Source organism: Diceros bicornis, chromosome 4 (genome assembly GCF_020826845.1).
Source record: "Diceros bicornis minor isolate mBicDic1 chromosome 4, mDicBic1.mat.cur, whole genome shotgun sequence".
Lineage (NCBI taxonomy): Eukaryota > Metazoa > Chordata > Mammalia > Perissodactyla > Rhinocerotidae > Diceros > Diceros bicornis.
In genome coordinates this window covers 90,447,940-90,472,647 of record NC_080743.1, presented here as the reverse complement: position 1 = coordinate 90,472,647, position 24,708 = coordinate 90,447,940, and the positions used below count along the sequence as shown (strand labels likewise).

Sequence of the window (24,708 nt, the reverse complement as noted above, 5' to 3'; positions counted from 1 at the left end):
TACTAAGTTTATGCAATTTAAATAGTACATAATACCACCAAGAAAAGCAAACGCCTATGATTTAGTTAAGCAAACAGACTATTCATGTTCTTGGAGTGCTGATATCCTTAATACAAAGAGTTCACTCAAATAAAAAAAGAAAATAAGAGAAAAAGAGAAAAATCAACAAGACAAAAATTAGTCAATAAAGCATCAGAAAATCATCACTTTCACTAAGAGGAAAAACTGATTTAAAATTATATACTAGTTTTTACCAATCAGAATGGAAAAATAAAGAAAATACTCTCCAAGTCAAGGAGTACATGTGAATATGAACAATCTCATGTGCTGCTACAGGAAATGTAACTGCCACAACTTTTCTAGAAGGCAAGTGGTACAGAAAAACTTAAGACTGTGCATCCCCTTTTATGTAGTCACTTCTGGGAATTTATCCTAAGGAAATAAGCAGAGACATATATGTAGAGAGGTGTTCAATTCAAGGTTATCTGTAAATAACAAAATAAATGAGAAGCAACCAAAACACTAGGAAATTGACTAAATAAACATCAATCCAATGCAATGTATACAGCCAATAAAAATCATATTGTAATATGCCATGAAAAATAATCTAGTAACTATTAATAGCTATAGCTGGAGAAATATGATTACAAGAAATTTTTCCTTTCTTATATTATATATTTCTGTAATCTCTGATTTTTTACAATTATGTATTATAATAAAAAACTTTTAAAACATTGTTCAACTAAAACAGAGAAATATCAAATTGGCATTACAAAAAAAATCACTACAATATTACTGAATAAAAATGACAATCTCTAACACAGTGGATACAGTATAATACCATTTCTGCTTTAAAAAGTCACGTATGTGTACATTTAAAATAAACCAAAAAAGACATTTACCATAATGTTAACAGTATATGTCTCTGAGCCGTATAATCATGGGAAACTTTTTCTTTGTACACGCCTATAAGTTTCTATAGTACACGTGTATTGCTCCTAACAATCAGAAAAAAAAAATATTTCTAAGAAACTACAAGGGTGATTTATAAAGATGATTTCTAAAAAGACAGCGCCTCTTTCATTCTGTCTCCAAATTATAACAAATTTACTTTATCTTTATAAACTAAAGCTGATTTTTATATCTACCTACTTCCCTCCACTTTATCAAAACAAAACCTACATCCATCAAGTTTCTCTGTTATGGTTATCAACTACTTTCTCATCTCACATTTGTTACTATTCAAGATAAGCAAAAAGGAGGACATTATTAGGGCAGGCCCAGTGGCACAGTGGTTAAGTTCACGTGCTCCACTTCGGCGGCCCAGGATTCACAGGTTCGGACCCCAGGCACAGACCTATAGACTGCTTATCAAGCCATGCTGTGGCAGGCATCCCACATATAAAGTAGAGGAAGATGGGCATGGATGTGAGCCCAGGGCCAATCTTCTTCAGCAAAAAGAGGAGGACTGGCAACAGATGTTAGCTCAGGGCTAATCTTCCTCAACCCCTCACCAAAAAAAAAAAAAGAGGACATTACAGTGAACCAATGTAGCAGTGGTCTTTGGCACAGCACAGCAGCCTAAAGATGAGAATAAATGCCTGGCACATAATAGGTACTCAAATATATACTGAGCAAATGACTTGCACAGTGTTCCAGAAACCATATCATCACCTCCTACAACTATGACAAGGCTAGGACCACCATATTACCACAAGATAGGCTCCATACCTAACAGGAAATTTCCTACATGAAAATTTCAATGTAGGAAATAACATAATAAATATTTTTGTTTTCATTTTTATTGCAAGGGAGAAGCATAAAGTAGATATACAAATACAATAGATAAAGTGCCCCAACATGGAAACATTTATAGTCTGCTTAGGAAAAAAGGAAATGACTTATTACCAGAAAATATTTCCACACGACAAGATTTAACCATTGAAAAAATCTGCAAGTTCAAATAAAGCAAGTGATGAAGGAGAGAACCTGGAAAGGTTATTAAAGATGGGAGACAGAAGCTGACAGACAAGCAGAAGGACATTCTGGATTTTAGCAAATGACTTTTGTAAAGAAACAGTAATTAGAAAATGAGCAAATAATATGAAAATAAGAACAAGCTAAGTTGTTCAGCCAGAGAAAAAGTCGGTCAATATATAAGAAATTATCCCAGAATCCAGTAGAACATCCTCCTCTCCTTTCTTCAGCATCCTAATCATATCCTTTGTCAGCAGGCTTACTACCTCAATACCCAGAAGAAAAAAAAAGTCTGGGACACAGCCAGAAGGAACTGTCCTCAGGAACAAAAGTTCAAGTGACTTTCTGCAATGCACTAGATAATATCCATCTATACTATAAAATTAAAATGCATCAAATTACACACCACTGTGTAAAATTAAAGTGACAACAAGATGCATCAAGTTTATCTTACAGCATCTACTATCTCACTACCACCCCAAGGTGGACCTGCCCTAGTTTGAAAAACAGTAACTATCTTGTCTGTCAGCCCCTCTTCTGTTTGCTCATTAAAAGCAGGGATTTGTTTAACTCATCTCTGTACCCTCAATGTCTAGCACAATATTTTGTTAAAAAGTTAGAACTCAATAAATGTTGAATGCATGAAAAAATATATACAACCAAAAGAGAAACATACTTTTGCTGCCCTCTGGGTCATATAAAATGCTGCTAGAAAATCCCAACATTTCTTACCACATTAACTCTAATTCATTCTCATTCATCTAACCTACTTGACCATCACCTGCCCAGACACAATGCTTTGGATTCCAAAAGAAGGATATGCGCTTATACTAGTGATCAAAATAGACGGGCATAAAGAGATAAGAGGGATATATATCTTGCATCTGCCTCAGAAGTTTTCAATAGCTAATCACACTGCAACTTTGTAAAAAATTACTGAGTACCACAGTGTGCTGACATAAATGGGTGCCTGTGTCCTCTATTAAGTGTATATCTGATAAGAAAAAATGAATATTTCTCTATAGATGTATATGGTTGCTCTGTTTCTTCTAAGTATACCTACAAAATATAAATATCTTCTTATGTCTGTGTAAACAAGGATGAGTGTATACATATAGAAAACTTAAATAATCAGAAAATTCTCAAAAAAGAAGGGACTATAGTAAGAATAGCAAGATAAATCAGTACCAGTGGTCATCTATAATAAGCAGGTATAAAGACTAATAGCAAGGTGCATGATGATGGATTTAGTCAAAAGTCCCAAAAGGCAAGCTGACACCCAGGCTGATCACAGATATGCTGGGAGACAACAACGCTGAGGGACTCTGTTAATGCTAATTAATTTGTAATAAAGCAAGATAATAAATCAGGGCTTGGTAAACATGAGGTCTGAGAAGCAAGATGCAGGGGACAAGCTGGAGGCAGCCAAGGGGCAAAAAGAAAAGAGCAAACCTTATCTCTATATCATATAGAAGCTAGATTTTTTATTACATCATTGAGTTTCAGTTAGACTACAGCTAATAGTAGGTTCACTGTCAAATGGGAACAAATAAATTGAAAGTAGTTCCTGCTATATTGTCTCCAACTTGTTACTAGAAAAGACTTACCATTTATAAGTGGGACAAGGGATAAATAGTTGATGTGATCCAATTTGATTTAGTGTTAATAATTTGGATAGAGCCTTGAAGTGGTATATTGCTTGGCTCCAGATTATCAGCCAGGATGCAAGTTAGCAAAGAGTTGATTCAATAGGCTATTTTGTTAACGACTGAAATTCCACAGTCCTCACGGTAGGATAGAGTAAATAATTATGAGCTTTCGCTTTAAACAACTAGCAAGCCTGACAATGGGACTGCCAGCCTCCAGGTTTATTAGCTCCTGCCAACGTTATAGTCCCTATCCTACCAAAACCTGCTCTCTGGTATGGATTTTAAAACACATTCACATCAGGGTGTAACAGAATAACTGGAATTGTAACAAGGATCTAAGCTTAAACTATTTTTATTTGAAGAAAAAAAAAGTATTTAAGAAATCAATGGAGCTTTCCAACAATGACCTAAAGACATACCATTAAGATTATAGGACTCATTGAAAAGGCCAGGCCTGTCTAGTTATAAAGTCAATCAGTAATTTATGACACTTCATAATATAGTGAAGCAAGATTATTCAACTGATTCAGCAGATTCTTCAGCACCTTTTTTTTAAATGCCACAGTGAATAGAGAAGTTAGAATATATAAATTGGAGGCAGTGAGGAAAAATTAAAACCTCACTTTATGTTTCACATTCCAACACCTTCAAATCTGTGAAAGAAAAGGAGATGAAGGAGTAGGAAGGATAGGTTACCCTATCATTCCTTACCAGTCATAACCTTTGAGGAGGTGGACAAGAAGGGCTAGGGGAAGGAAGACATTTACATTTCACACTACATCTTTCTGTACAAGAAAAGTCGTTTTTGAGGCCAAGAGTATATACATTGCTCTTATGACTTTAATAACTTTTATTTTAATCAAGAACATAAACAATGCAAGCTAAGAAAGCTATTTTTATTCTAAACTTCTTTTCAAATGACTGGCAGATTGGGTACACCTATCAATGAAGCATCACACTCCAGATCAAACTAAAGGATTTACAGACTGGTGATAACACCCAGTACTCTTCCTAACTAATGGATATCAACCTACCAGATGTCATTTTCAACTATTCAACTTCAGTATAAAATTATGGGTATTACTTCAACATGAATTAGAATATAAGGACTATTAGAACACAACAGAAATACTAAGGCTAAAATAATATACCAACAGTGTAAATAATTTACGGAGATGACTGATTGCAAGTAGAATATACTATCCCCAATCAAAAAATAAATAAATGAACAAACAAAAGGAATTAAATGTACACAGATTACATACCCATTAGAGTGGCTACCATTAAAAATAAAACAGAAAATAAGTGTTGGCGAGGGTGTGGAAAAATTGGAACTCTTGTGCACTGTTGGTGGGAATGTAAAATGGTATAGCCACTGTGGAAAACAGCATGGCGATTTCTCAACTCCTCAAAAAATTAAACATAGAATTACCATTTGATCCAGCAATTCCACTTCCGGGTATATAGCCAAACGAACTGAAAGCAGGGTCTCAAGCAGATATTTACACACCAATGTTCAAAGCAGCATTATTAACAACAGTTAAGAGGTAAAAGCAACACAAGTGTCTATCAACAGATGAATGGATAAAATATATACATGCAATGGAATATTATTCAGCCTTAAAAAGGAAGGAAATTTTGACACATGCTACAATGTGGATGAATCGGGAGGACATTATGCTAAGTGAAATAAGCCAGTCACAAAAAGACAAATACTGTTTGATCCCACTTATTTGAGGTTATCTAGAACAGTCAAATTCACAGAAACAGCAAGTAGAACGATGGCTGACTTCGGGGTGGAGGAAATACGGAGCTGTCGTTTAACGGATATAAGACTTTCAGTTTTGTAAAATGAAAAAGTTCTGGAGATTGACTGCACAACAATGTGAACATACTTAACATTACCCAAATTAAAAATGGTTAAGATGGTTAACTTTACGCTATGTGTATTTTACCACAACTAAAAACTTTTTAAAATACACAGATTAACATGACATATAACCTAAAGATAACACCGAGCAAAGCGTTGAAGAAGAGAACACAGCACTTTTAAATCCTCTATATCCTTTTCCACTGACTTTCTAGCCTGCTTTACTGGGCCTCACACCTATCCCCAAAAGTGAGTTAATGGTGCTTCACAGGTGCTTCATGCTTGGTCCTGATTACCCAGCCCCCACCCCCCAATTTTCTAAAATAGCAGTCAAAGCTCTTTAACAATTAATAAACCAGGAAATTTTAAAATCCATCTGTAAGGCCTATGGTAAATCTAAGTATTTCACAGAAATAAGCACCGACTATATGCTTACTGCCTTGAGCTGTCGAACCTGTAAAGATATATCAGTCAAAGAAATAATATGATTACAAGATGACCAAAATTAGTTTAAAAAACATAACTTCCTACTAGCTACATTTACACACAAGTTAAAAATCACCAAAAGACAATTTCACTAAATAAAATCATCTTACCAAAAGCTGTGGCCACATTTCGTCATGTACGCTTCCTCAATCATATCAAAGCAGATAGGGCTAAAAAGAAAATAGAAAAAAATTGATACTTTTTTTTGAGAGATTACAAATTGGAAAAGGCCAGTAACAATACCAACGAAATTATATTTCAATATATAGCTAAGTCTTCAAACAGTCTATCAATAAGAGATGAAATTTATATTGAATTGAATGAACTTTAAAGGATTGCTGGTAAAACAACAATCTGTTCGAGATAGCCCTAAGGGCCATCAAGCTCTAAGATGAACTAAATGGGTAAATTAAAATGGCCCCAATACTTTAACACACCCATAATTTTTAATAGTGCAAGGCAATCTGGAGAGACCCTAAGAAAGTTCTACCATCTTCTTCAACCATCCCTGTACTCAAAAGCACCTACCCAGATCTGCTAATCTAAATGATCTCTTTTATTTCCTATCTCAAAGAAAATTAATTCCCGTGTGATAAACTTTCAATTCCAATTTCAATAACTCTTTTAGGTAATGAAGACGGTAATAACAGCTAATACTTAAAATAGCACAAACTATATCCATTAAAACAATGACATATATTAACTCACTCAACCTCTTCAACAACACAGTGTTGGTAGTACCGATTACTAGACCCATTCTATAGTTGAGGAAATTGAAGCACAGAGATGTTAAAGTCACACAGCTAGGAAGTAACACAGCCAATTTTCAAACTCAGGTCCATGTTCTTAACCACAACTCTATACTACTTCCAGATACTGTAAGTTAAATACCAAGTCATACCAACTATGACAAGAGTTCTGGACAACGAAAAGGGCACTCTCTACCAGGAAAAGGCAAAGCTTTGTAAAAAGAGATTTCCTTTTATCTTTCCCTCTTTTTCCTTCCAAAAACTCTGATGAAGTCTCCAGAGGTATAACAGCCATCTTGTGACCATGAAAACAAAAACCATACGCTAGGAAAACAGGACACTGGTTCCTTGATGACATCCTTGAACGGCTGCATCAGCCATGGACTGCCTATCTTGGACTTCACATTACATGAGAAAAGTAAATCCTCACTTGCTTAAGCCAGTACTTACCAAGTTTTCTGTTACTGGCATACAAATTGAATCCTTACTGGTGATACATGACACTTAAACTGTAAATGAAAATTCACCCACTCCTTCAAGAAAAATTTCCTGGGCATAAATACTATCTTAGAATATAAGGTTATATACCACTTGCTGGCAGCCATGCTGTGGTGGTGACCAATATACAAAACAGAGGAAGACTGGCACAGATGTTAGGGCGAATCTTCCTCAGTCAAAAAAAAAAAAAAAAAAAAAAAAACAATGTGAGGTTATAAAAAAGTTATAAAATCTCAAAGTCACACAAGCTCAGAGTTTCACCACATATAGTGTGTTGGCTTAGACTGCGTGGGTTTTGTCACCTTTCCCTTTGCTACACTGAGAAGAACAAAAAGTCTCCTAAATGTGGGGATTCAGTAACTTTTCTTTTGACACCAAGTCCATCTTGCTCCTGCTTGATGGAGTTAAGGAAGCAGGGCTCGGGGTCCCTCCTGAGAGCACGTGGATGAGCTGTGCAGGCTGCTCGGTGATCCCAGTTTGTGGCTGAAGGATGCTGAAGAGCAAATCTGGGATGGACAGATTTTATTTCACAGGCACAGTTGGTCACTGGGTGCTCAGGCAGATATCTTAAGGCTCAAAACCCAGAGCAGAGCAACATTTATCAAGCCCCCACCTCCCTTTTTAAAGACTTTATTTTCTTAGAGCAGTTTTAGGTTTACAACAAAATCGAGAGGAAGGTACAGAGATTTCCCATATATCCCCTGCCCCCAAACATGCACAGCTTCCTCCATTATCAACATCACTCACCAGAATGGTGCACTTTTTTTAACCAAGGAAGAACCTATATTGACACATCATGATCACTCAAAGTCCGTAGTTTACCCTAGGGTTCACTGTTCGTGTTGTACATTCTATGGGTTTAGACAAAAGTATAATGACATATATCTGCCATTATAATATCACAGATTATTTTCACTGCCCTAAAAATCCTCTGTGCTCTGCCTATTCACCTCTCTCCCTTTATCCACAACCACTGATCTTTTTTGGTCTCCATAGTTCTTGTCTTTTCCAGAATGTCATACAGTTGGGATCATAGAGTATATAACCTTTTCATATTGGCTTCTTCCACTTAGTAATATGCATTTAAGGTTCCTCCATGTCTTTTCACGGCTTGACAGCTCATTTCTTTTTAGTGCTGAATTATATTCCATTGTCTAGATGTACCACAATTTATTTACCCATTCACCTACTGAAGCACATCTTGGTTGCTCCCAAGATTTGGCAAGTATGAATAAAGCTGCTACAAACATCTACGTGCAGGTTTTTGTGTGGACATAAGTTTTCAACTCCTTTGTGTAAATACCAAGGAGTGCAATTTGATATGGTAAGAGTATGTTTAATTTTGATAGAAACCACCAAACTGTCTTCCAAAGTGGCTGTACCATTTTTCATTCTCACCAACAAAGAATGAGAGTTCTTGTTGCTCCACATCCTCCTCGGAATCTGGTGTCGCCAGTGCTCTGGATTTTAGCCATTCTAATAGGTGTATAGTGATGTCTCATTGTTTTGATGTGCATTTCCCTGATGACATATGATATGGAGCATCTTTTTCATATGCTTATTTGCTATCTGTATACCTCCTCTGGTAAGGTATCTGTTGAGGTCTTTGGTCCATTTTTTTAATTGGGTTGTTTTCTTATTGTTGAGTTTTAAGAGTTCTTTGCATATTTTAGATAAAAGTCCTTTATGAGATATGTCTTTTGCAAATATTTTCTCCCAGTCTGTGGCTTATCTTATTCTCTTCACAGTGTCTCTTGAAGAGCAGAAATTTTTAATTTTAAAGAAGTTGTTTATTGATCCTTTCATAGATCGTGCCTTTGGTGTTATACCTAAAAAGTCATCACCAAACTCAAGGTTACCTAGATTTCCCCTATGTTATTATCTTCCAGGAGTTTCACATTTTACATTTAGGTCTGTGATACATATTGAGTAAATTTCTAAATGATATATATTGAGTAAATTTCTAAAAAGTCATTACCAAACTCATCTATGTTATCTTCCAGGAGTTTCATAGTTTTGCCTTTTACATTTAGGTCTTTGATACATTTTGAGTTAATTTTGGTGAATGGTATAAGGTCTGTGTCTAGATTCATTTTTTTGCACGTGAGTGCCCACTTGTTCCAGCACAATTTGTTGAAAAGATTATCTTTTCTCCATTGTATTGCCTTTGCTCCTTTGTCAAAGATCAGTTGACTATATTTATGTGGGTCTATTTCTGGGCTCTCTCCGCAATATTAACCTGTCTATTCTTTCGCCGATACCACACTATCTTAATTACTTCATACATTATTTCCATTTACAAAAACTTCTCCTTGGATGAAACTCTGTAGTCCCAATACTGATTAATTTCTAAAACTCAATTGTTAAATGAACAACAGCAAATATCACAATTTTCTTTCTCAGAAGGTCCTTTATTAACACACCAACCTTTTAAACAGTACCTCTAATAAAGCATTTTTAAGATTTGGGAAAAATATTTTTCTGTTTCCAAAGTAAATATGTTTATAAGTTTAGTACCAACACCATCACACCTCTGTTTTATGCTGCATTAAATGAAGCTTAGAAGATGCAAAATGTCTAAACACTGATCTCTCAGTCCAGACTTCCAACAGTGCCACCAATGGACACTTTAGGACTGGCTCTAGCACCCAGAATGAATCAACCGTGAATATGTATCAATACTCTCTCAGAAAATTTTAAAATTTTTTAAACATTCATACATTCAACAAATTATATATTAGGTACTGACTACATATCAGACACTGTTCTAAATACTAAGGACACAGAAGTGAATAAAACAAACAAAAATCCCTTCATGCTTCTACAATCTAGTGAAAAAGATAGACAACACAAGATAAATAAGAAAGACCTTATATAGTAAGGTTAGATAGTGATAAACGATAAGGAAAAAAATTAAGCAGGGAACGGGGATAGGAAGTGTTGGGTTGGGTTAGACAGGGTAATCAGAGAAGCCTCAATGAGAAGTCGACATTTGAGTAACTATTTCAAGCTAGCAGGGGAATGATCTACATGGAAATCTGGGGGAACAGCAACTCAACAGTAAGAGCAAGTGCAAATGTCCTGAGGTAGGAGTATACCTGCCATGTTCAAAGATTAGCAAGGTGGTCAATATAGAGTAGAATAAGCAAGTGGGAAAACAGTAGAAGATAAGGCCAGAGAGATAATCAAAGAATTCTCTTAAATCATGTTAAGGACTTTGGCTTTTACAGTGAATAAAACAGGCATTCATTGGAGAATTTGCAACAAAGGAGTGACATGATTTGACAAAATAATGAACCAGGTCATTCTATCCTATATGTTGAAAGGAGACTAAATGAAGCAACTAAAAGGGAACAAAAAAATGTAAAAATAGAAGCTATTATAATAATCCAGGTGAGAAATGGTGCTGGATTAAACTAGGGTGGTAGCAGTGGGGTTGGGGATAACGGATCGGATTGTAGATATAATTTGAAGGTAGAGCTTTGGTTTGCTATGGATTAGATGTTGCATATGAGAGAAAAATGAATCAAGGATTTTGGTCCGAAAACTGGACAAACTGACAATAAATTTATTTCACATAGAGCTCTATCACCCATTAGTTTACTTTTTAAAAAGGGAAAAAAAAGAGCAGGACTACAATATATGTCATACAATATGTTTCGCTAATACTAAAAGTTGCATGCAATACCTAACAATTACCATTAGATCAGTTTAAACCACCAGCTTTTAAGGAATGGCTTCTGAGTAACACACAAGTTAAAGAGAAGAAAATCTCCCTTGTTTTCACCAAAACCTAGCTTTTTAACCACAGTAAAAGTCAAGAGTTTCAGCAAAAACAGAATTCAACTGAAATTAATCCTCGCCATGCCACCTACAACTTTCTGACTTTGGGCAAGTAGTTTAATCTCTCTAATCCTGTTTCCTCATTTGTATAATTGAGATGATATAAATATCATAGAATCACTGTACTGATTAACAAAATATGTATGAAATACTCACTACAATTCCTGGAATACAATAATCAATAAATGGCAGAACACACAAAAAGAGAATATGAAAAAAACTGTATCAGTGACTGAAACTTGGGAAGAGTGGTATCCACCCAGGCTAAAAACTTCAAGGAATTCCTATTAGAAAAAGGTAGAATAGAAAAAGGAAGATAAGGACTCATGACCACTATCCTTCCCAAAAAAGGGATGAATTATCAAAGGAAATATAGAAATATAGAGGAGATCCTAAGAAAACACCACTAACTCTTCCTAATTTTTAAGGACAAGAACATACCCAGACCAAGTTTTGGGAAAAACTGTAAACAATTCATTTAAAACCCCTTCCATTCTGCCAATCAATAGCATTCAACGAAGATGAGCTAGAAGAGCTAACCACGAGTACAGGCATAGCAAGTATACAAATTGGCAGCCAGGTCAAACATTATATAGATATCTGAAATTTTATACAACCCCCAAAAATGTTTACAAATCCCCAAAACTTTTTATGGACCCCTGACATAGTGGCATCATCAAAAAGGGGGAAGAAATTACATATGGATTAAAGCCCCCCAGGACTGTTCATGCCTCCTGCACCACCATAACACAATCAATTCTTGTAAATCAACATGCAAGATAGAAAATCAAATAGGAAAAAATGGAAAAGAATGTGAATTTTAATTCACAGAAGGAGAAAACACACTGCCTTTCAAGTACATGCATGTTCCAAATCATGAGTAATGAAAAAATGCACATTAAAATAATAAAATAACACTTTATCCCCATTAAATTATTAGAAAATTGGAATACCAAGTATGTTAGGGAGGATATGGAGAAACAAGGATATTCATGCAGGGATATTCTAGCAAACAACGTACACTGAGTATTCATATACTTATGACCCAGTAATCTTGCTCTTGAGATTCTACGTAAACAGGTATAGCTAGATACATCGACATATTCCTAAGTATACATATGTGTGTATATATACGTAAATGTACATATACTTATGTATTTATGTATACATATGTGGCTGTGTACATGCATATGAGTGTTTGTGTGTGTGTATAGCCAAGAAAAACATCCACATATGTCAACAGGGAATATGTATGAGGATACTTGCAACAAGCCAGATCCCTTTTGTGACAGCAGGGAACCAGAGGCAGCCTTAATGCTCATAATCACAAGAATGAAGAAGTAAACTGTCCTTGGATATATACTATAAAACGTCATGTAACAGTCAGAAGGAATGAACGAAAGGTATATGGAGCAACGTGACTAGATGTTTTATCAAGTGAAAACAGAAATGAAAATGAGATCTATGGCACAATGCAATTTATATAAATTTAAAACATGCAAAAAATATATATTTCACAAGGATACATACATTCAAAGACATATAAATCACAAGAGAATAGAAAACCATGAGAAGAAGTCAGGAGAATAAGAAATAAAGTTGGAGGAGGAATACAATCCCTTATTAAATAACATCTGAAAAACGTCATCAATAAGAAGATTTACTATTATTTTGGTAAATTTTGGTATTTTGGTATTATTGTTTCCTAAAAAGGAAACAATTCTGCTAATTAAACTATGATAATACTTTCTTATGAGTTAGGAATTTTATTTTATGCTTCTCTAAAAAGCTCTTTTAGATTTAAACAAGTTTTATCATATATGACTCTTGTGAAAAAAAATAAACATATACATATAAATAAATAAAATTAGAGTTTTCCTACAAATTCTCATTCTTCAGTGTCTAACTTTTCTGAATCACTTTTTGACTATGTCACTAACATCCAGATTTTTCCACACAATATTGTCCATTACTTTGGTGAGGTAGCATTTACTAAAAGAATCAATAATAGAACTAAAAGCTATTGGTACTGGAATCTTAAGCCAGGTTTACATTTAGCCAGCTAACCTACATGCGACTCTAGCTTTAGGAATGTTGCTCAACATGTCTAATTCACCACATCCCAGAATCTCCTCCACTCCTAACTCTCTCATACAAACAATTTAGCTCATAGGAAATAAAACAGTAATTCCCAACTGTCTCAGAGAACTTCTTCCAATCTGCTGAAGCCTATATTCAAGTTTTGGAGGGTTTTTTTTGCTGGGAAAGATTCGCCCTGAGCTAACATCTGTTGCCAATCATCCTCTTTTTTTTTTTTTCCTCCTCAAAGCCCCAGTATATAGTTGTATATCCCAGTTGTAAGTCCTTCTAGTTCTTCTATGTGAGCCATCACTACAGCATGACTACTGACAGATGAGTGGTGTGGTTCCGCACCTGGGAATCGAACCCGGGGCACCAAAGCGGAGTGCACTGAACTTTAACCACTAGGCCATCAGGGCTGGCTTTATATTCAGTTTTGAGGCAGGCGTTTTCTATGTTCAAACATCTGTATGAACAGCTACATCCAACTGCCATCTAGCCAAAAGGAATTTTTAAAAATTCTATCATCTATAATACATAACCCAATTTTCAGATATGTCAAAGAAAAAGGAAGAAAAAAAAGTTCAACTTAGAATCAAAGAAATATGACAAAGTAAACATAGCAAGAGAGGAGCCTTGGATAGGCCAATGGACAATGTGAAACATGATTAGCTGACTCTGCACTTGAGGTCAAAATTTAACTGCAAACAGACTTACACCCTCTTACTATATACACTTAGAAAACTGGGGGGGAAAATACAATAAACAATTGCTTTCAGACACTGGAAACTAGGCAGCACAGTACTGAGACCTTCGAGGGAAGTGAAACAAATGAGGTGAACACTATCACAGACCCAGGTTTCTGCCTTCAGAGAAAGCTTCACAGGCCCAAGGAGGGAGAATACAAGCATAGCACCACAATGTCACTGAGTTCAGGAAGGATAAAGGGGAAATAATTTACAGGGAAGGACACCAGAGAAGAAAGAGCTACAAGGAGAAATAATTCTAGAAATCTACACAGGGTTCTCTTCAAGTCTGTTGCTGAATAGTAGTCATACTTATTCAGGGTAAAATTCCATAAGATCAGTTAAAAAATGGTGAGGGAGCTATATGCAGGGCATTCAATAGAGACCCCAGAAGAGTCATTAATAGTCAACCTAAACCAGTTCCAGGAAAATGGCTCCGCATAACCCACCCTCAAAATAAATTTTAAGTTAAATTTTTTTTTTAAATCCTCAAAAGGATCAAACTGATTTGCAAGTAACTTAACTTCCTGCCAGAACAAATTCCAACACACTACAAACAAAAAAACAAAATCCAGCACTCAAAAACGGAAAGTTTACAATGCCTACTATCCAATAAAAAAATTACTAAACAAATAAAATAGCAGAAAAATGTAACCCATAAATAGGAGAAAAATCAGTCAACGGAAACAAAGAGACAGATAATGGAATTAAAAGAAAAGGACTTCAAAACATGTATCACAAATATGCTCAACGATTTTAAGGAAAACATGAATATAAGGAGGAAAATGCAAGATATACAAAGAATCAATTGGAACTCTAGAGAAAGCAAAATGTAATTGCTAGAAATTTAAAAAACACAACATCAGCAACAAAGGACTATTTCCATGAGCTCATCAATACATGAAACACAAATTAAGAAAAGAAGCAGCAAATTTGAAGATAGGTCAACAGACACTATCCAAATTAAAACACAAAGAGAAAAAGAAAACAGAGCACCCAAGGGCTGTGGGACAATATCAAATGGTCTAACACATGTGTAATTGAAGTCATAGAAGAAGACAGAGAGAATGGATCAAAAGAAATATGTGAAGAGATAGTGGCTGAAGTTTTTTAAACAAAAGACAGAATACTACAGATCCAAGAAGCTCAGAAAACCCTAAGCAGAATTTTAAAAAACACCCTGACACATACATTGCATTTAAACTGCTAAAACCAAAGATAAAATCTTGCAGGCAGTCATAGAAAACAGACACATGACATATGGAGGAACAAACATAAGAATTATCAGACTTTTCATCAGAAACTATGACAGCTAAAGGCCAATGGAGTGACATCTTTAAAATACTGAAAGGAAAAACTTTGCCAATCTTCCTCTTTTTTTCTTTTTTCTTCCCAAAGTCCCAGTACACAGTTGTATATCCTAGTTGTAGGTCCTTCTAGTCCTTCTGTGTGGGACACCGCCCCAGCATGGCTTGATGAACGATGAGTAGGTCCACGTCCAGTATCAGAATCGGCAAACCCCAGGCCACAGAAGCAGAACCCATGAACCTAACTGCTGTGCCACCGGGCTGGCTCCTAAACTCAGAATTTTATACCCAGTAAAATATCTTTCAAAAACGAAGGCAAAATAATGTCATTTTCAAACAAACATAAACAGAGAGTTCATTGCACATTGAACTTCACTACAAGCTGTATTAATGTAAGTTCTGCTAGCAGAAGGAATATGAAGCCAGACAGAAACTCTACACAAAGAAAAAAAGAGCTCTACAAAGGGTAACAATGAACATAAATATAAAATATATATTTAACCATTCTAAAACATTAGCAGCAGAAAAAGTTCATGTTTGAATAAGAAGCACAATATTGTCCCTGGAAACAATGAGGACAGGAAAAGAGCAACAAAACAAATAGAAATCATAATATAATATTTTAAGATGGACTGAAAAAATAAAACAACAAAAGCACTGAAAAAAGAAAATTCTCAATTAGAAAACCTCAGAAAGCAGGTTTTAGGAAGAAAGAATTATTTTAAAAGAGAGGTGAAAGAACTCAGGAAAGAATTTGAAATAAAAGAAAAAGAAAACACAAGAGTGAATAAACATAAAGGATGATGATTTAAGAGAAAATAAGATGGCCATTGTAGGCATCTGATTTTGCAACCCCCACCAAAGAACTTTAAATATATTACAAAGCTGACCACACCAGTACTATTCAAAACATTATTAGTAGTGATTATTTTGAACTTCTGCCTCTTGTCATTGTTTTATTAAAATAATGTTCTTTAACTGAATCTTGTAAAGAAGACATTTCCATACCAACTGCCAAAACTAAGGGCAGATATTATACTGCACAACCTTAAGCTTGCCAAAAGGTTATCTATGTCATTTAACTGCATTTAAAAACCAAGACTGCAAAACAGACACAGAAAATTATTTTTAAAATTTTATTATTTTGTCTTTATAAGGCACATCATCGCAGTTAAGTAAAGGTCACATCACAATCAGTTTGACTCTCAGGTTACATTTTTAATCAGACCTCTATTTGTAATCTCCCTAACTTCTGTATGCATTACCTGCTTCAAAAGCAGCATCCAAACTTATTAAATGATACAAAGTATAATCTCAGATCTAATAAAACAATAAATACATTGTTCAATCCATGTATATTTTGGTTTTGGCTTTGGTTTTGGTTTTTGTAAGGAAGATCAGCCCTAAGCTAACATCCAAGCCAATCCTCCTCTTTTTGCTGAGGAAGACTGGCCCTGGGCTAACATCCGCGCCCATCTTCCTCCACTTTATGTGGGACACCGCCACAGCATGGCCTGACAAGGGGTGCCTCGGTGCGCGCCCAGGATCCGAACCTGGGCCACCAGCAGCGGAGCGTGTGCATTTAATCGCTACGCCACGGGGCCGGACCCACATGTATATTTTGGTACTGACACTAACTCCATTCTGCTTCCACAAAACGTGTCAACTGTCTCATAGCAGTACTGGTTCTAACTAACCAAGCATTCAATCCTTCAGAGGTTAAATACTAAAAAACGTAACATTACCAAGATAATCAGAGCCAGGCACAATCTAGAGTCATTTAGGAAAACAAGCAGTGGTTACATCTTACCTAAACAGGACGAAAGAACCACTTTCTTTTTTGGTACCAAATGCCAAACCCTAGCAAATACCACCTGATTCTTTTCAGTAATTTTATAATTTACAATGCCTTTGTACATGTATTATATAATCTAAACCTAACAATCCTACTAACGGACTATTGCTATATCTCAATTTACAAATGAAGAAACAGACTCCGAGTCAATCATTTATTTGCCCAAAGTTAAATCTCAGGGCTTTTAATTCCAAGTCCAGTGCCCTTTGCCTCAGGCTAACATCTCAGAAGATAAAGGAAACAAATAATATGCATCACTGTGACTATGAAAATTAAAATCACTATCAACATATAAGAAAACTGTGGAAAAAATTATTTTGAATATGCTGAAATTTATATACATCTTTCAAGAATGAAAGACACCCAGCAAAAGACAGTACAGAAACGTTTCTTCCTTCCTCTCAAAACGTCTAAAACTTGACATTTCTCTAGCTTCCTCCTTCCCCTTACACCAGTTGCAATATGACCCTCTCAAGCCATCCTCCATTCTCAACTGGCCCCAAGTACACTCAGGACTGAAAGACAAGGATATGAGTAAAAAGGAAAAAATAAACCTCAAATCCTTTTCCACACCTACGCTGATAACACTAGATCCCCAGAACCCATCCTCACAGGCAGCAGTTAGGTTCCAGCCTCTGTCCCATCATCTTACTCCTTCCTAGTTTCATTTGATATGATAAAAAGCCCTAAAAAATCTTAAATCTCCCTTTTTTCAAAAGTAGAGATTAAATTTATTTGGTATTTTATAAAGAATAAAACCTAACCTATCTCCATTAGCACCCACGTTTAACACTATCTTATGTCACAGGTTCTATGAGTAAGGACAGGAAAGATAAGGAAGAAAAGGAAGAAAAGGCAAACTTTTTAGACTCTATAACTTAATAATGAAATCTTTCAAAAAGCTGGGGATTCAAAGTAGCTATGTGCTAGCTTTAGGGGCAGAGCTTTAAAAAGGATGAGACGACAATGGGCTAGAAAAGAAAGGGCACCGTGATTATTAATACAACAACTAACATGCATGAAAAGATAAGCAGGGAAGCCAATCTCTGGTATCCACAGAAAAAAGATAGATTGGATCAGGGGACCAAATATAGCCAAGAAGTGTCACCACTACTGATTCCTCTAAGCATGAAAATCACCCCAATACACTCTCAAGCTCTTCCTGCACCTTATTCCATTCACACATTCCCAAGGCTCCTACTCAAATAGAGCATCAGTTCTAAACACCACCAAAGGCTTCAAGTTGGAGAAGAACTTTAACTGGGCTTGTGTAGTTGTAAGACAGGTAGAGCACTCAGGAGAATTACATCATAGCAAACACCAGGACCAGGCCTCATAGGATCTAGAGTGTTGGATTCAAGGTGGATCTAGAGATCTCAGCACAGGAATATGGAACACAGATCTTCACTAGTGCTCTACCATTAATGTGACTTAACACCTTCTTTTTCTGCTTTTCAAGGATATCAGCTTGCAATATACAGCCCTTCCAGCACCATCACTACATCAAGAACTTTAATTACAATAGGCCAATGCAGGTATTTCTTTTTCTTATTTCAAATGCCTAAGACAGAAAATATGATTGGCCCAAATATCCTTTCAAGTCAATTCAAACAAGATGTAATTGCTACATTTTAGTCACATGTCGGAAGGGCACCCATCACAGGCCAATCATTTGTGGAAAGTATCAAGTTTGCACAGAAGAAAAACATAGGTGCCTACATAGGAGGGGCTACATAAACAGAAATTTCTATTGTAAGGAAATATGGGCAGGGTAGGTACCATATCCAATATGTTCCATTAGACAATATCCCCATCCCACTATCCAGTGGTGAAAGAAATCCCCAAACTGCATGGAAAATGTGTCCCTTGTATCCCTATTTGGATTTTTTAAAGTAACTTTTTAAAAAGTTGTTTTAGTAGTTAAGACTTATTCTATAAAGACAGTACTGAATTTAAAATATAATCCAATTAAATTAGTCTTCTATTCTTGAACTGAAAATCCAAATACAATATCTAACATATACCTCTACAAAAAATGCATTCAACCAAACGGTGAAAATCTGGACAACTTTTCTCTGCACTTTACTTTGGATACCAAGAAATATACTGTTGACTGACCCAAGTTAATTATTGAAGATCTAAACACGACCTTAAAAAGTAATAAAAGAATGACCAATAAGCCCATAAAAAAGATGCTCAACATCACTAGTCAACAGGGGAATACAAATCAAAACCACAATGAGATACCACTTTACCCCACTACTGGCTATAATCAAAACCACAATGAGATACCACTTTACCCCACTACTGGCTATAATCAAAAAAAGAAAGAAAGAAAAGAAAAATAATACGTATTGGTGAGGATCTGGAGAAACTGAAATCCTTGCACATTGCTGGTGGGAATGGAAAATGATGCAGCCTCTGTGGAAAACAGTTTGGCAGTTCCTTGAAATGTTTAACACAGAATTACCAAATGATTTTAACAATTACACCCCTAGGTAAATAGCACAGAGCCTGGAAAATATTACGTTCCAAGAAAAGTTCTACACTAATGTCCACAGAAACATTATTCACGATAAATAAAAAGTGGAAACAAACCCAAATGTCCATCAACTGATAAATGGATAAAAGAAATGTGGTCTAGAGCTATAATGGAATATTATTCAGCCATAAAAAGTGATACACACTACAACATGGATGAACCTCAGAAACATTATGCTAAGTGAAAAAAGCTAGACACAAAAGATCACATATTGTATGATTCCATTTACATGAAATGTCCAGAACAGGCAAATTCATAGAGACAGAAAGCAAATTAGCGGTTGCCAAAGGAAGAAGAAAAGGAGAGCGACTGCTTAACAGGTATAGGGTTTCATTTTGGTGTGATGAAAACGTTCTGGAATTAGTTGTGATAATTGCACAGCACCGTGAATGTAGTAAAAACCAGTGAATTGTACACTTTACATGGTTACAATGGTGAATTTTACCTCTTTTTTTAAAAAAAAAAAGGAATAGAGAACTTACATTTCAGGCCATGAGGGAATAACAGAATGAATCCTACAGAATGGAAACATACTACTGAAAAATCTTACATTGTTTATGAAATGGTGTAATATTATTTGAAGGTAGAGAGTGAAAAGTTAAAAATGAGTATTGTAAACTCTAGAGCAAGCACCCCACGCCCCCCCTAAACACACACACACACCCCCTACACGCAACTATCACTACTAGGTCAACAGTGGAAATAAAATGAAAATCTTAAAAATACCCAACTAATCCAAAAGAAGGCAGGAAAAAAGAGAAAAAAGGAATTGAGGGGACAAATAGAAAACAAACAGCAAGATACACACATAAAACCAAGCACATCATAATTATGTTAAAACATAAACAGTCTGACCAATCCAACTAAAAGGCAAATTGTCACATTAAATAAAAAAGGAAGACTTGGGGGCCAGCCTCGTGGCTTAGCGGTTAAGTGAGCGCGCTCCGCTGCTGGCGGCCCGGGTTCGGATCCTGGGCGCGCACCAACGCACCGCTTCTCCGGCCATGCTGAGGCCGCAACCCACATACAGCAACTAGAAGGATGTGCAGCTATGACACACAACTATCTACTGGGGCTTTGGGGGGAAAATAAACAAATAAATAAAATCTTTAAAAAAAAAAAAGGAAGACTCAACCATATGCTATCTACAAGAAACCTACTTTAAATATTAAAACGAACATGGAAGTAGTGAAGGACAAAAAAAATGCCATGGAAACACTACGAAAAGAAAGCTGGAGAGGCTATATTAACATCAGACTAAATAGATTTCAGAACAACAAATACTACCAGGAATGAAGAGGGACGTTTCAAAATGATAAGGGGATCAATTCACCAACTCTAAATGTGTGTGGCCTACTAACATAGGTTCAAAATACATGAAGCAAAGGCTGACAGAATTAAAAGGAGACATAGCCAAATCCACAATTACAGTTGGAATGGTTAAAGATTTTAACACTCCTCTTTCCATAATTGATAGAACAAGTATACAGAAAATCAACAGGGGTATAGAGAACTTAACACATCAACCAACTTGACTATTTGAGATTTACAGAATAGACCAGCCTACACACAGCAGAATACTCATTTTTTTCAAGCACATATGGAACATTAACCATGATAAAGCTTACAGTGGACCATGAAACCAGTCTCAATAAATTTAAATGAATTAAATTCATACAAATCATATTCTCTGAACAAAGCTGAATTACATTAGAAATCAATTAACAGAATGATACCCAGAAAAGTCTCATTTAGAAATTAAACAAAGTATTTCTAAATGACACATGGTTCGAATAAAGAAATCACAATGACGGGCCGGCCCGGCGGCGCAAGCGGTTAGGTGCACGCGTGCTCCCCTGCGGCTGCCCGCGTTCACCGGTCGGATCTCGGGCGCGCACTGACGCACCGCTTGTTAAGCCATGCTGCGGCAGCGTCCCATATAAAGTAGAGGAAGATGGGCACAGATGTTAGCCCAGGGCCAGTCTTCCCTCAGCAAAAAAGAGGAGGATTGGCATCAGATGTTAGCTCAGGGCTGGTCCTCCTCACAAAAAAAAAAAAAAAAGAAATCACAACGAAAATGACAAAGTATTTTGAACTGGATGAAAATTAAGGATACAACTAATGCAGGGATTAGAATGGGAAAATGACAGGATTAAATGTTTTTCTTAGAAAAGAAGGCCAAAAATCAATAATCTAAGCTTCCATATTCGGAAACCAAAGAAAGATGAAACTCAAAGTAGAAGAAACAATAAAAATAAAACCAGAAAACAGTGAAATAAAAAACAATCTATATAGAAAATCACTAATACCAAAGCCAGTTATTTTAAAAGATTAATAAAACTGATAATCCTTTAAACTGTTCAAAGAAAAAGAAAACAAATTACCAGGACCAGGAATGAAAGAAGGGACATCCCTTCAAATCCTATAAACATTAAAAGCATAAGGAAATATTATGAACTTTATGCCAGTAAGTTCAATAACTTGGGTGAAATGGATAAATCCCTTAGCAGACAAACCACCAAAGTTCATTCAAGAAACAAAGAACCCGAATAGCCCTCTATCTTTTTCTTTTCCCCCTGAGGAAGATTCGCCCTGAGCTAACATCTGTGCCAATCTTTCTCTATTTTGTATGTGGGTCGCCACCACAGCATAGCTGCTGATCAGTGGTGTAGGTCCATGCCCGGGAACCAAACCTGGGCCACTGAAGTGGAGCACACCAAACTTAACCACTAGGCCACAAGGCCGGCCCCCTTTATCTATTAAAGAAACTGAAGTAGTAAATAAAAACCTTCCCACAAAAACTATGGCTTCACTGGTAAATTCAACCCAACACTTAAGAAACATACCAATTCTGTACAAACTATCAGAAAACAGAAGAGGTAACATTTCTCATCTCCTTTTAGAAGTCCAGCATTATCCAGTGTGACTGGTTGAATTGTGTCCTCCCTCAAATTCATATGTTGAAATCCTAACACCCAGTACCTCAGAATGTAACTGTCTTTACAGATTGGGCCTTAAAGAGGTAATTAAGGTAAAATGAGGTCATACACGTGGGCCCTAATCCAACATGACTGGTGTCCTTATAAGAAAAGATTAGGACACAGACACACACAGACCAAGGGATGACCATGTGAAGACAAATTAAGAAGGTGGCCATCTCAAGCCAAGGAGAGAGGCCTCAGAAGATTCCAAACCTGGTAACACCTTTATCTTGGACTTCTAGCCTCTACAACTGTGAGAAAATAAATTTTGTTGTTTAAGCCACCCCGTCTGTTATTATGTTATGGCAGCTCTAGCAAACTAAGACACCCTGATACCAAAACCAAATATATATACATTACAAGAAAACCATAGACCAGTATCACTCATGAACAAAAATACAAAAAATCACTTTAAAAATATTAGTAAATAGGGCATACAAATTGGAAAGAAAGAAGTAAAACTGTCTTGATTTGCAGATGACATGATTATCTTCTCAGAAAGTCCCATAGGTTCTACCAAAAAACTAACAGAACCAAAAAGTGAATTTAACAATTCACAGAATACAAAGGTTAATATATAAAAATAAATTTCATTTCTATATATTAGCAACAATTTGAAATTAAAATAACATTTACAACAGCATCAAAAACATGAAATACTTAGAGGTAAGTTTAACAAAATATGTGCAAGATCCAAGCACTGAAAACTATAAAACACTGCTAAGAGAAATTAAAGACCTAAATAATTGGAGAAATAGACTATGTTCATGGTTCAGTCAATATTGTTAAGATGTCAAATCTTCCCAAATTGAATCATAGATTCAAAGTAACCCAAATTACAACCTCAGTATGCTTTTTAGAAGAAACTGCTAAGCTAATTCTAAAATCTATGTGGAAATGCAAAGGACCTAAATAACCAAAACGACTTTGAAATAGAGAAACAGAATTACACTATCTCATTTCAAGACTTACTATAATGATACAGTAATCAAGACAGTGTGGTATTGGCATAAGGATAAACATACAGATCAATGGAACAGAACAAAGACTCCAGAAATAAACCCATATATAAATGGTTAACTAATTTTTGAGAAAGGTCCAAGAAAATTCAATGAACAAAGATGGTCTTTCAACAAATGGGTGCTACAATAACCGGACATCTGTAGTGGAAGGGAAAATCTCTAACCCTTACCACATGCAGTACATAAAAACTAACATGAAATGATCATATACCTAACCACAAGAAAACTATAAAGCTTCTAGAAGAAAATACACAAGAAAACCTTTTGTGACTTCACGTTAGACAACAATTTCTTAGAAAGAACATAAAAGTCATAAACCATAAAAAAAAACAATTGAGGGGCCAGCCGGGTGGCGTAGTGGTTGAGTTCACACACTCCACTTCGGTGGTCCAGGGTTCACGGGTTCGGATCCTGGGCGTGGATCTACATACTGCTCCTCAAGCCATGCTGTGGCACTGTCCCACATACAAAAATAGAGGAAGATGGGCACAGATGTTAGCTCAGGGACAATCTTCCTCAGCAAAAAGAGGAAGACTGGCAACAGAAGTTAGCTCAGGGCTACCCTTCCTCACCAAAAAAAAATAAAAAAGAAACAATCTATACACTCAACCTAACATTAAAATTTTGCACTTCAAAAGACACTGTTAAGAAAATAAAAATGTAAGCAACAGATTTGGAGAAAATATCACAATACATAGAACTGACCGAAGACTTGTATCTAGAATATATAAAAAATCCTTACAACTCAAGACAAAAAGCTTAAGAGAAAGATGGGCAAACAGACAGAAGAGACACTTAATAAAAGATATGCAAGGGGCTGGCCCAGTGGCGTAGCAGTTAAGCGCGCAAGCTCCGCTTCAGTGGCCCAGGGGTTCCCAGGTTCAGATCTCGGGCATGCAACAACGCAATGCTTGTCAAGCCACACTATGGCAGGCGTCCCACACACAAAGTAGAGGAAGATGGGCACAGATGTCAGCCCAGGGCCTATCTTCCTCAGCAAAAACAGGAGGACTGGCATTGGATGTTATCTCAGGGCTAATCTTCCTCCCAAAAAAAAAAAAAGATATGCAAATGGAAAATAAACACACAAAAATATGCCCAATA

The 24,708-nt window shown here is 36.0% G+C and overlaps 1 protein-coding gene across 3 annotated transcripts in view; it reads right to left on the bottom strand.

Moving 5' to 3' along the window:
* The window catches only part of COP1 (COP1 E3 ubiquitin ligase), a 242,286-nt gene that overhangs the window by 209,919 nt on the left and 7,659 nt on the right, over positions 1–24,708 (bottom strand). For all 3 annotated transcript variants that reach the window (XM_058540005.1, XM_058540004.1, XM_058540003.1), the window contains exon 2: positions 6,093–6,152. In XM_058540005.1, coding sequence (XP_058395988.1) covers positions 6,093–6,152 — 60 coding nt within the window. The remainder of the gene's footprint in view (positions 1–6,092; positions 6,153–24,708) is intronic.